The sequence below is a fragment of the Myxine glutinosa genome, chromosome 8 (assembly GCF_964187855.1).
Source record: "Myxine glutinosa chromosome 8, kmMyxGlut1.1, whole genome shotgun sequence".
NCBI classification, from domain to species: domain Eukaryota; kingdom Metazoa; phylum Chordata; class Myxini; order Myxiniformes; family Myxinidae; genus Myxine; species Myxine glutinosa.
In genome coordinates, this window is record NC_136268.1 from 787886 (window position 1) to 801306 (window position 13421).

At 55.1% G+C, this 13421-nt stretch overlaps 1 protein-coding gene across 2 annotated transcripts in view; it reads left to right on the forward strand.

The window, feature by feature from the left end:
- Positions 1 to 13421, forward strand: part of LOC137432266 (AMP deaminase 1-like) — a 42135-nt gene that overhangs the window by 12670 nt on the left and 16044 nt on the right. For both annotated transcript variants that reach the window (XM_068124049.2, XM_078782860.1), the window contains exons 7-8: positions 609 to 803; positions 889 to 1020. In XM_068124049.2, coding sequence (XP_067980150.2) covers positions 609 to 803; positions 889 to 1020 — 327 coding nt within the window. The remainder of the gene's footprint in view (positions 1 to 608; positions 804 to 888; positions 1021 to 13421) is intronic.

A 13421-nucleotide genomic window follows, 5' to 3' on the forward strand; every position in this document is an offset into this window, starting at 1 on the left:
TGGTATGGAATTACCTACCCCCACAAACGTAACAATACGCTGTGTTCCCATTAAATGATGCATCATTTCATTCTGAACGTCCCAGCCGGCTCCGAGATTCAGCTCGGAAATTGGCAAAAAAAGAAACGCAGAAAACCCCTAAATGGTGGATTAGTACTCCTCGGGGTCTTCAACTCAATGGGGTACCAATAAAAACTGGGGGCACTAATGATAGAAACAAACCCTAAAACATGTATAAGCCTACACCCTATCCTATAGGAGTATAAGGTGAGGCTTAACTTAGACTTGAAATCTTGGTACACACTTAACACTTTTGTAGGATAAGGCTGAGTTATTCCCCATAGCCTCAAAAACTATCCTGAGAAACAAACTCCCTACTCCAAAGTACCCTCAGTCTCCTGACTGATTGGAGACTTTGGGACTTCGACTGAACTTTACAAAGTTACCTCAGAATTTTGAATTAGCAATTTGAAAAAAAAAGGATAAAGGTTTTTATAAAAAAAGGACAACTTTCCTAGTTTTTCACTGAAGGCCCAGGCGGCTTTTGTCCATGAGAATCCTTACATTGTTAACCCCACAAATGTCCGTTCCATTTCAATGTCTTCCAGGTGGACACACACATCCATGCAGCAGCCTGCATGAACCAGAAGCACTTGCTGCGCTTTATCAAGAAGTCCTTTCGGGTTGATGCTGACCGCGTGGTGTGTGTAAAGGACGGGCAACCGGTAACTCTGGAAGGTCTCTTCAACTCCCTGCATCTGCACCCCTACGACCTCACTGTAGACTCTCTGGATGTCCATGCGGTGAGGGCATTTGCCAACTTTTCTGAATCGGGTCATTTAAACCAAATCGAAGTGATTTCAAAAATGATGAATGTGTTCGTGTCAGGGGCGACAAACATTCCATCGCTTTGACAAGTTCAACTCGAAATACAACCCAGTTGGTGCCAGCGAGCTCAGGGAGCTCTACCTCAAGACGGACAACTACATGGAGGGAGAATACTTTGCGCAGATCATCAAGGCAAGAGGGCCAAACAAAGGAGTCTTTGAAGGTTGGAAGATACTGTATAATAAGGGCTCTTATGTTTAGAGGAAGTGGGTGGAGTAGTGCAAGATAAATTGAATCCGAGGTTTGGAGTTTGACTTTAAGGGTGAGGAGTTTTGGTTGGAGTCTTTAAGGGTGAGGAATGTAACGATGGATTTGCAAGCTTTGGAGGAAGTCAAGTCGATCAAGGGAAGGAAATTTTTTGCACCTACAGACAACTGAGAGCCAAGATGAGTTGCCTTCCCCAAATATTTGAACTACATATTTGTGTCTAATGAATCACTGCTCACCTCCACTCATTCGTTTGTCTTTTTTCCCACCTGTGGAACCAACTACCACACTCTTCAATCTCATCCTTCTCTCTAGGTCTTCAAGACAGCTGTTCACCACCTTCTCAGACCACCTCCATCCAAAACCATGATCTTTTCCACCCCATTAACCCTCCCCAAGTCCAACTCTTTCCAAGTGTCCAGTTTTTCCTTCCTCAGAGTTTGTGGCCGCATCCATCTTGTGCACCCCACGTGTGCTCCCGTACTCCTCATTCTTCCCTATCTACTGTATAATAATAATAAAAGGCAGTGTCCATCCGTCCGTCCATCTCCTCCATAACTCCAAAGCCATGAAACCTAGCGGCGCCAAATTTTGCATGCTTACACCTGGACCTCCAACAGATTGCAAGGATGAAAACTGGGTGTTTGGGTGTGTTATAACATCCATTTTGAAGATGATTAACGAGGTGCTCATAAGAAAAAAAACCGATCTGGTGGTGTACCAATATGGCGGCCCGCCATCTTGGTCAGCCCACTGCACCTCGCTGGGTTCTTAAGCCGCCATTTTGTTTTGGCCGACTCAAACGTGCCTTGCCTTGCAAACATGATCGATTATCATTGCATAATTGAAGCATATCCTCAAAATCAGGTTTCGGATATAAGGATTTGATGCTGTAGACTAAATAATGTCCAAATCTGGAGTGAAATCTGACAAAATTTACGATATCTCGCAATTGGTGAACGCTGCTTTTGCAAGCCATTGCGTTACAGTAGACAGAGTTTCCCTTTTTGTGCAATATACTCTTTGGGTTTCATAAAAAGAAAATTCGTGCAGTTTCGATAAAACAGGTGAATCCATTACACTACCCTGTGGTGCTGTGCACACACGACTCAATTGCCAGAGAGGTAGGCCACAACGCGTGGATACAAACAAGAGTCTTTATTAGAAGCTCGCATATCAGCACTGGGCGGGCTCGAGCTTAGAGCCCGCATATATGTCCCGAAGCCACGCCTTGCCCCCGGGCGTGGCCGATCGGCCGAAAGGCGGGCATGCATTTCAGTTCCCCGCCTGGACGCTCGCGCCACCCACTGGTGCGCGGATTTATTGACCCTTGTGCCCGCCACACGCGCCCCCCCAGAATTCCCGCGCACCTGAAGGGTGAGCTTGCGGGGAAGCCGGATGACCCGGCCGAAACGCCCCCTGGCGATGCGTGCAGGGCTGGGGGGTAGCGGGACGGCAGGGCTGGGGGTGCCGGCGGTCTGACCGCCGGCGGGCGGCCTCGACGCGGAGGCAGAGCTGCTTGCGGGGGGTGGTCCAGATCGAGGTGGGCCGGCTTGAGGCGGTCCACGGAGATACACTCCGGAGCACCGCCGATGTCCACAGTGAAATGTTTGTCCCCGGTCTCCAGCATGCGGAAAGGCCCGTTGTACGGGGGCCGCAGCGGTACCCGGTGGGCGTCGTGTCGGATGAAAACGTACTCTGCCGTGCGAAGCTCCGGGCAACGTTGGAGGGTGGGCAACCGTGGTGTGCCGTGGGCACTGGGGCGAACCTCCTGGCGGCCTCCTGCAGGGTGGAGCGTTGTTGCGCCGCGGACCAAGGAGCCGTGGAGTCGGGGATAAACTCGCCTGGCACACGCAGCGGCTGTCCGAAGACCAGCTCTGCCGAGGACGCGCGCGCCGCGCAGGTCGTCCTTGGGCGCCGTCCTGAGGCCCAGCAGGACCCAGGGGAGCCTGTCGGCCCAGCTGCCGTCGTGGAGGCTGGCCCGGAGTGCGGCCTTCATGGAGCGATGAAAGCGCTCGCAAAGGCCATTGGCCTGGGGGTGGTAGGCCGTGGTGCGGTGCAGTTTGACGCCGAGCCCTTGCACCACCGCGCCCCAGAGCTCCGAGGTGAACTGGGGGCCGCGATCGGACGAGATGTCCGAGAGGGCACCAAACCGGGCAACCCACGTGGCGATGAAAGCGTGTGCGATGTCAGCCGCAGTCGTCGCCGCCAAGGGCACGGCCTCCGGCCACCGGGTGGTGCGGTCCACCATGGTGAGGAGGTGGGTGAACCCTCGCGAGGGGGGCAGAGGTCCCACCAAGTCGGCGTGGACGTGGTCGAACCGACGCTCGGGCACCGTAAGCGGGGCCAACGGGGCCCGGGTGTGGCGGTGGACCTTTGCGCGCTGGCACGCGAGGCACGTCCTGGCCCAGTCACGGGCGTCCTTCCTGAGGCCATGCCAGACGAACTTCGCCGCGACGAGCTTCTGGGAGGCCTTCGTGCCCGGGTGGGACAGGCCGTGGATGGCGTCGAAAACCGGGCGCTCAGCCAGCGGGCACGATGGGGCGAGGCCGGCCGAAGGAGACGTCGCACAGGAGGGCCGCGCCCGTGACGTCGAACGGCACCTCGGTGACGCGGAGGCCCGTGACGGCGGTCTGCAAGGCCTGGACGCCGGGGTCGGCGGTCTGGTCCTCCGCCATCCGGGCATAGTCGATCCCGAGGTGGACCGCGTGCGCGACGGACCGGGAAAGGCAATCCGCCACCGGGTTGTCTTTACCCGCGACGTGACGGATGTCCGTCGTGTACTCGGACACGGCAGAGAGGTGACGTTGCTGCCGGGCCGACCTTGGCCATCGTGAACACAAGGGGCTTGTGATCAACGAAAGCCGTGAACGGGCAGCCCTCAAGCAGATGGCGGAAGTTTCTGACCGCCAGGTGGAGCCCGAGCAGCTCGCGGTCGAAGGTGCTGTAGCGGCGTTCGTGCGGGCGAAGCTGCCGGCTAAAAAACGCCAGGGGCTGCCAAGCACCACGCACCCACTGCTCGTGCACCGCGCCCACCGCGTAGTCCGACGCGTCGGTGGTGAGGGCGATCGGTGCATCGGGTGCGCCAGCATGGTGGCGTTGGCCAAGGCCAGCTTTGCGCCCGCAAACGCCGCAGCCAACGGCTCCGACCAGGCGATGTCACCTTTGCCCGGCTTTTCCCGGAGGGCCTCGTGCAGGGGGCAGAGGAGCTGGGCGACGCGGGGCACGAAGCGGTGGTAAAAATTGACCATGCCAAGGAATTCCTGGAGCCCCTTGATCGTGCGGGGGTGCGGAAAACTCTTGACGGCCTCCACCTTGGCCGGTAAAGGGACGGCCCCGTGTATGGTGATGCGGTGCCCCAAGACGTCGATGGCGGCGACGCCGAAGCGGCACTTTGCGGGGTTGATGATCAGGCCATGCTGGCCCAGGCATTCGAAAAGCGTGCGGAGGTGGAGCAGGTGCTCCTCCCGGGACGCGCTCGCGACTAGGATGTCGTCCAGGTAGACATAGATGAAAGGTAAGTCGCGCAAGATGCTGTCCATGAGCCGCTGGAACGCCTGGGCCACATTCTTCAACCCAAAAGGCATCCGCAGGAACTCAAAGAAGCCGAAAGGGGTGATGACGGCCGTCTTTGGGACATCGTCCGGTTGTACGGGGACCTGGTGGTAGCCCCGGATGAGGTCCACCTTGGAGAACACGGTCGTGTTTGCCAACCGGGCGGAAAAGTCTCGGATATGCGGGACCGGGTAGCGGTCGGGGGTGGTGGCATCATTGAGCCGGCGGTAGTCACCGCACGGCCGCCATCCGCCGCCGGGCTTCGGCACAATGTGCAAAGGAGAGGCCCAAGCGCTGTTGGAGCGCCGTACGATACCCAGCCGTTCCAGCGTGGCGAACTCCGCTTTCGCCACGGCGAGCTTCGTGGGGTCGAGGCGGCGTGCCCGGGCGTAGACCGGCGGCCCGACCATGGGGATATGGTGCTCCACCCCGCGTTTGACGTCCACCGCTGACAAGGTGGGCCGCTGAGGGCCGGGAAACTGGCGAGGAGGCGGGTAAACTCGTCCGCTGCCGGAAGCGTACAGACTAACCTCGCCGGGACGGAACCTTTCAGCAAGCTGCTTGGCAAGCCGCTCAGCGAACAAGCGAGCGAGCTGAAGGTTTCGGCCTGGACGAGACGTCTGCGCTTAACGTCGACCAACAGACCATGCGCACATAGGAAGTCCGTGCCGAGCAGGGTCATTGGCACGCTGGCGGTGACGAACGACCATTGAAAGAGCTGCCCTCCGAACCGCAGTGAGAGGCAACGCTTCCCGAATGTGCGGATGGGTGTACCGTTGGCGGCAAGCAAAGCGGGGCCCCGGCCCGCGGCTTGCTTGATGGACGCGGAGGCAGGGAGGACGCTTACCTGCGCTCCCGTGTCGCAAAGAAAACGGCGCCCGGACAAGGTGTCCGTGATGAACAGGAGGCTGCCGGAATGGCCGACGCTCAGGGCCGCAAGTGAGCGCCGACCCGGTCGTTTCCCGACCCATCAAAAGAACACGGCGGGCGGCATGTTTTAGCCTTGCGGCCGAACCTGGCATGGTAGTAGCACCAGGTTTGTGGCGGTGGCGGCCGCGTCGGCCGTGCCGGCGGCTGTGGTGGTGGTGGCGGTGGCGGTAGTGGGCGGGGCGCAGCAGCTGCCACGAGGGAAGCCGGGGGCACTGTAGCCTCTGCACCGGGATCCACTACGGCAGCACCGTAAACCCACCGCATGTCGCAGGCCGCGAAAAACTTGTCGGCCTCTCAGGCCAGGGCGCGGGGTTCCGTGATGTTGGAACCGGCCAGCGCGAGGCGCACCTGTATCGGTAGCTGGTGGAGGAAAAGTGCACGGAACAAGAAATCCGGGCGCTGGTCTCCAAGCAGGGACAGCATGAAATCCATCCGGACGGATGGTCGTGTGTCGCCGAGGGCGGGAAGGTCCAGGAGGTGGTCGGCACGTTCGACCTCCGTGAGCCCGAACATGGCAAGGAGGAGACGTTTGAGCGCCTCGTACTTGTGGTCGCCCGGTGGGCGCCGAAGGATGGACACGACGCGGGCGGCAGTGCCGGGCCCGAGGGCGGCGACCACGTGGTAGTACCGGGTCTCGTCAGCCGTGATGCCCCGGAGTTGGAATTGAGCTTCGGCTTGCACAAACCAAACGTCGGCTTGCGCTTCCCAAAACTCCGGGAGTTTGATTGTGACGGCGTTGGTAGCCATGGCGCGTTCGGGGGTCAGCAACGGCTGAACCAATCGGGGTCACCAGTGTGGTGCTGTGCACACACGACTCGATTGCCAGAGAGGTAGGCCACAACGCGTGGATACAAACAAGAGTCTTTATTACAAGCTCGCATATCAGCACTGGGCGGGCTCGAGCTTAGAGCCCGCATATAATAATAATAATAATCATTCATTTATTTTGTATAGCGCTTTTCAAGAAGCCCAAAGGCGCTTTGACAGAGTGGAAAACATAATGCATAACAATACATGAAAACAACAATTGCAAAAAGACAAGAATCAATAGGGAAATATTTAAAGCAAAAGGAGGGAGAAGGAGAAGAGAGAGTCAGTGGTTAAATGCTGTGGGTTGAATGTTGAATGCAGTGTTGAACAGGTGGGTCTTTAGTGATGTTTTGAATGTGGTGAGTGAGGAGGAGTCTCTGATGGTGTGAGGTAGTGAGTTCCAGAGGGTGGGAGCAGCGATGGGGAAGGCCCTGTTCCCCCAGGATCTGAATTTGGTCCGGATGGAGGGGGTCAGGAGGTTGGTACCAGCAGAGCGGAGGTTGCGGGTGGGAGTGTGTCTGGAGAGGAGGTCAGCCAGGTAGGATGGGGCCAGGTTATGGAGGGCTTTGTATGTCAAGAGGAGGATTTTGTACTGGATTCTCTGGGGGATGGGGAGCCAGTGAAGCTTGTAAAGGACGGGGGTGATGTGGTCACGGGTCCGGGAATGAGTGAGTAGACGGGCAGCGGAGTTCTGAATGTATTGGAGTTTATTGGTGATTTTTGAGGGTGAACCATAGAGGAGGCTATTGCAGTAGTCCAGACGGGAGGTGATGAAGGCGTGGATGAGGGTTTCTGCAGCCGTGGAGGAGAGGGATGAGCGGAGACGGGCAATGTTTTTCAGGTGAAAGAAGGCTGACTTTGTGATCTGTTTAGTGTATTTGTCGAAGGAGAGGGTTTGGTAAAAGATGACGCCAAGATTCCGGATGTGAGGGGAGGTGGATACGGGATACCGTCGATGTTGAGGGCAAAGTTATGGGTGGATTTTGTGAGCGTTTTTGGGCCAATGATGATTATTTCAGATTTATCACAGTTAAGCTTGAGGAAGTTGATTTGAAGCCAGGATTTTATTTCAGTGATGCAGTTTGTCAGGATAGAGTGGGTGTCGGTGGAGACGGACTTGGTGGAGATGAAAAGCTGGATGTCATCGGCGAAGCAGTGGAATTGGAGACCATGACGGCGGATTAAGTGACCGAGGGGGGACAGGTAAAGGATGAAGAGGAGGGGGCCAAGAACTGAACCTTGGGGGACACCTTGGGGGAGGGGAGCAGTGGGGGATTTGCAGTTATTGATGGAGATGAACTGGCGTCTGTCAGAGAGGTATGATTTAATCCAAGAGAGGGCAGTGCCGGTAACGTTAAAGGTGGATTCAAGTTGGGTGAGGAGGATGGTGTGATTGATGGTGTCAAAGGCAGTGCTGAGGTCGAGGAGGACGAGAATGTTGAGGTTGCCAGCATCAGAGGAGAGGAGAAGGTTTGGTGATTTTGAGGAGAGCAGTTTCAGTACTGTGGTTGGAGCGGAATCCGGATTGGAATGTTTCATACAGGTTATTGGCAGAGAGGTGATGTTTGAGTTGAGTGGCTACAGCGCGTTCCAAAACTTTTGACAGAAAGGGTAGGTTGGAGATGGGTCTGAAGTTGTTTAGGGTGTCAGGGTTTAGACCAGGTTTTTTTAGAATAGGGGTAACAGCAGCAATTTTGAGGGAAGGTGGGACGATGCCTGTAGCCAGGGAGGAGTTTATTGTTGCAATGATAAGTGGAGAGAGAGCAGGGAGGGAGGCCTTGACAAAGCTGGAGGGGATGGGGTCAAGAGTGCAGGTGGCAGTTTTCATTCCTATGAGGAGTTCAGAGAGGTCAGTAGGGGAGATTGGGGAGATTGGGGAGAACCGAGACAGGGGATGGCAGGACAAGGGGGGGCAGGTGGTTGGAGGGGGAGCGGGTGCGGCAGTGGTCAAGCTGTTGTAGATGTTGTCAATTTTGCGTTGGAAGAAAGAGAGGAAGGAGATGCAGTTGTCTACTGTGAATGACTGGGTGGTGGTGTTCAGGGGGCGGAGGAGTTTGTTTATTGTCGAGAAGAGTGCTTTTGGGTTTCCGGAGCCAGAGTGGATAATTTGAGAGTAGTAGGCGGAGCGGGCGTGGGAGAGGGCATCTTTGTAGTGTTGTAGGTGGTCCTTGTAGGCTTGGGAGTGAACTGTGAGACCTGTTTTATTGCGGAGTCTTTCAAGTTGGCGAGCACGAGTTTTCATCAGGCGGAGTTCAGGGGTAAACCAGGGAGCAGAATGGGTGAAAGAAACTGTTTTGGTTTTTACAGGCGCAAGCTGGTCAAGGCAGGAGGAGAGTGTGGTTGTAGTCGTCAGTGAGGTCGGAAGGGGTGTGGAGGTCAACGAAGGGAGAAGTGGACATTTTTTCAGAGAGGGTGGATGAGAATGAGGTAGGTGAAAGAGCGTTTAGCTTACGGAAGGTGATAGTGCGATAAAGTCTTGGTGTTGGGGTGGGGATGTTGATGGTCATAGTGATAGCTAAGTGGTCAGAGAGGGTGAGGTCGGAGCCAGAGACATGGTGCAAATTTAATCCAGTGGAGCAGACAAGGTCCAAAATGTGACCACGGATATGGGTAGGAAAGTCGACATGTTGAGTGAGGTTAAAGCAGGTGAGTAAATCAGTGAAGTCAGTGGTTATTGTGGAGTCAATGTGGATATTGAAATCACCAAGGAGGAGGATTGAGGGGGAGAGGGAACATAGCTGGGTCAGAAAGTAGGAGAAGTCAGACAGGAATGATGGGTGTGGCTTGGGAGGACGGTAGACGACAGCCATGACAGACTGCGTGCGACCAGAGAGTTTAAAAGCCAGGTGTTCAAATGATGAGGATGAGGCGATGGGGATTTTTTTTTTTTTTTTTTTTTTTTTTTTTTGTATACAATATCGAGGCTCGTGAAAGAGCGAACATTAATCACACAGAAAGACAAACCGACACATAAAACATATAACATAGGGAGCGGTAGACAAGATGGGGAGAGAGGGGGAAGGACACAAACACAACATTTGAGAGCAGGGACCGAGAGACATGGAGACATCGAGAGATCTGAGAGAGGGCGAGGGCTTTGGGGGGGGGGGGGGGCGTGGGAAGGGGGCAGTGGGAGAGGTATAAAACATATGGACACTGCCAGGACTTCCAGGAAAGAAGTTGGAATTTCAAACAAGGTGGATCTGGGGTGAATTAGCGGGGGTAGAAAAGATCAAGGTTTTGGATGGGGGAAGATAAGAGATGTTGGTGAACAGCTGTTTTAAAGACCTGGAGGGAGGAGTGGGATTGAAGGGAGTGAGGGAGTTTGTTCCAGAGGCGGGAGAAAAGAGGAATGAAAGAGTGAAGGTGAGCGGAGAGCCGAGATTTCGGCAGTTTAACCATCAGAGGGTTGCTGGCAGATCTTGTGCGACCTGTAGGAATATTTGGGGGACAGAGCACAGAGAGAGCTGGGGGTGCAAGGCCGGAGAGGAGTCGGTAGAAGACAGAAAGACCACCTACCTGCCTGCGGTGAGTGAGTGAAAGGCCCTCAGAGATAGCTTCATCGCGGGAGATTCCAATAATTCTGAAAGCTTTGGTTTCAACAGCGTGAAGCCGAGCTAGGTGTGAGGCAGGAGCACCGGCCCATAGGGGAGAACAGTATTCCATTGAGCTGCGGATGAAAGCCTTGTATGTGGTGAGGAGCTCAGGTGTGCCGAGGAAGGACTTCGCACGACGGAGGATGCCCAGTCGGCGACTGGCTTTGGAGGCCAGCTTGGAAATGTGGTTTTCCCAAGAAAGATCATGGCAGATAGTGAGACCCAAAATCTTGAGCGACAGAACTTCTTGGAGAGGATTGTTGAGAAAGTAGATGGGAGGGTTGTCCAGTCGATCTTTTCGGAGAGACATAGTAAGAGTGTGAGATTTGTCAGGATTGAAAGACATGTTCCACTTGTTTGACCAGTCTGTGATTTTGTCCAGGTCTTCAGAGAGTGAGGAGGCAGCAGACTGCCGATCTGAGGGAAGAGGAATGGAGCGGCAGAGAGTGGAGTCATCAGCAAAGAGATAGAGAGGATTTTCGAGAGAGTCAGAGAGATCATTGATGAAGACCAGAAAAAGCACGGGGCCCAGAACACTGCCTTGGGGAACTCCAGCCTGAACAGGAAGAGGAGATGAGAGAAACCCATTCAGGGCCACACGTTGACGACGACTAGAGAGGAAGTCCGCCAGCCATGCGTGGAGATTTCCATGGATACCAAAGGAGGAGAGTTTGGTGAGCAGAGCGGGGTGCCAGACCGTGTCGAAGGCACGTGATATGTCGAGGGAGACAGCTCTAATTTCCTGTTTGGCATTGAGGACCTCCATCCATTGTTGAGACAGCAGAAGCAGCATGTCCAGAGTAGAGTGACCTGGTCTGAAACCAAATTGATGATCAGAGATCAAGCCATTGGAGAAGAGGAAAGATTTCATATCAGAAGCAATGATGGATTCCATGACTTTGCTGATAATTGGGAGAAGGCTGATTGGTCTGTAGTTGCTAGGATCTGTTTTTGCACCTTTTTTGTGCAAAGCGGTGATGTTGGCTGATTTCCAAGCAGATGGCAGTTGACCTTGAGCAAAAGAGAGGGTGAAGAGAACAGCGAGAGGGTGAGATAGAGCAGCAGAGCAGGATTTTAGGACCCGTGGGCTGATGCCGTCGGGTCCAGTTGCAGAATCAGAGTCGAGGGTTGACAGAAACTTTTCCACCTTGTCAGGAGGAAAGGACACGGAGTCCAGGAGCAGCAGGGTACGACTGGGTATGGTGGGTACAGAGAGGGATGGGTTTGGGACACAAGATTTAGAGGCAAACACAGAGTTGAGGCATTCAGCTTTTTCACGTGCGGAGTCAGCTGTATAGCCTGTTGTGGAAAACCATTCAGGTCCGCACAACTTTTAGTCCAACGGTTTGGTTTAATTGCATTTAGATCATCACATCATTCCTGTAAGTAGAAATACACAATAAGCATACGATGCGACATCTCATAAAGCCATTCATATCAGTCAATGCAAGCAAGCTAGATATTCTATAAAGGCGTACCATTAACGAGGCTACCGATGTAACATGTCACAAGGGAGAAGTCTCGGAGCACTGACACAGCAACGGGTCTTATAGGCACGCCCCTAGTGGGGACAACAATGACAGCGAGCAGCGAGCATCCCCACCCGGGTTCAGTACGGATACGATTTCACTACATTCACCCCCCGTCAGAATTATACGGCCGCGTGGCTAAAAGCGAGTGAGCGTCAGCATGGGCGCGGAGTATTAGTCGGCCCAACCGTAGCGGGCCGGGCGGCGAATTTCTCTGCCAGCACGCGTTCGAAATTCCCCGGGTACGGCGTCTCGTAACCCTGTATCCCCGGTGTCAGAGGCGTCAACAGGGTCGGGTGATGAAGGGGGTAACGCCAAGTCGTCGGACCCGGGCAGTCTCGACGGGGGGAGGGTCGGTGGACTGTCGGCGATGGGAGCGTCGGGAGAGGTCATAGTCTCATAGACGGGTTCGACTGGTTCGTCCGATTCCCTACTAAGGTCGTCGACCCCGCAAGGGGCAAGATGACGAACGGAGACAGTAGTCTCACGACCATCAGACGTCATCACACGAGCATGCTCAGGATTAGCCTGGAGAATCTGCACTTTGTCCACAAGGGGGTCGTACTTGCTCGCGCGAACTGCCCGTTTAAGGTAGGCCGGCCCGGGCCCAGCGAGCCAACTGGGCAAAGACCGTATACACCCCGAGCTCCTGGGGTGGTGGAAAAGACGCTCGTGGGGAGTTTGGTTAGTTGCCGTACTCAGGAGTGCCCGGATTGAGTTCAACGCCGCAGGTAGCGACCAATCCCATTTATCGAGGCCCCGGCCGTGGGTCCGGAGATGGAGCATGACGGCCCTCCAGATAATCCCGTTGAAGCGTTCGATCTGCCCATTAGCCTGGGGTCTATACGGCGTGGTGTAACTAGACGCAACGTTGTTTTGGAGCAGATAGCCGCGCACCTCCTGAGACAAGAAGACTGCACCCCGGTCGGTATGGACATAGGCCGGGTAACCGAACATTGAGAACAAGTTCTGTAAGCAACGCATCACCGTGGCAGCAGTCATGTCCGCGCACATATAAGCAAAGGGGAATCGTGAGTACTCATCAACGATAGTGAGCAGATAGCGAGAGCCGCTCGACACCGGCAAAGGGCCCTTGAAATCCATCGCCAAGCGTTCCCACGGGCGTGTAGCCTTCACCAGAGTCCCCATAGGGGGGTTATAGAAACGCGGTTTGACTTCCGCGCAGATAGCGCAGTCGCGACAGATACGGCGGATATCGTCAATCGAGTAAGGGAGATTCCCACTCCGCACGAAATGAGCGAAACGCGTTACGCCGGGATGGCCCGCAGTAGCATGCAGCACCCGTAGGCCCTCCAACGAGGTGATACCAGCACATGTAGTGGGGCGCGATAAGGCATCGGCGGCCTGGTTATCCTTCCCTGGGCGATATTTGATGGTGTAACAGAAGTCGGCGAGTTCGATACGCCAGCGAGTGATTTTCTCGTTCTTAATGCGCTGGGCGTGTAAGGTGTCGTACATGAACGCAACGCTTTGCTGGTCCGTGATGATTTGGAAGCTCCGCCCGAGTAGGTACGGGCGCCATCGCCGAATAGACTCGACGATCGCATACGCTTCCTTTTCAACGGACGAGTGCCGCCGCTCAGCGGAGGTAAGAGTCCGTGAAAAGAAAGCCACGGGACGTCCCCCTTGGGAGAGGGTCGCCGCGATGGCCTGATCCGAGGCGTCACTTTCGAGGACGAACGAGCCGCTCTCGTCAATGGTTGCTACGGCGGCTCGGGCGATGTCGGTCTTAAGTCCTTCAAAGGCCGTCAATGCGGCCGAACTCAGGGGAAAGGTGTCGCAGGCCACAAGGGGGCGAAGTTTCGCGGAGAAATTTTGCACCCATTTGGAGTAATGGGCGAACAGCCCAAGGGCGCGTTTCAGGGAAGCCCGATCGCAGGGAGGG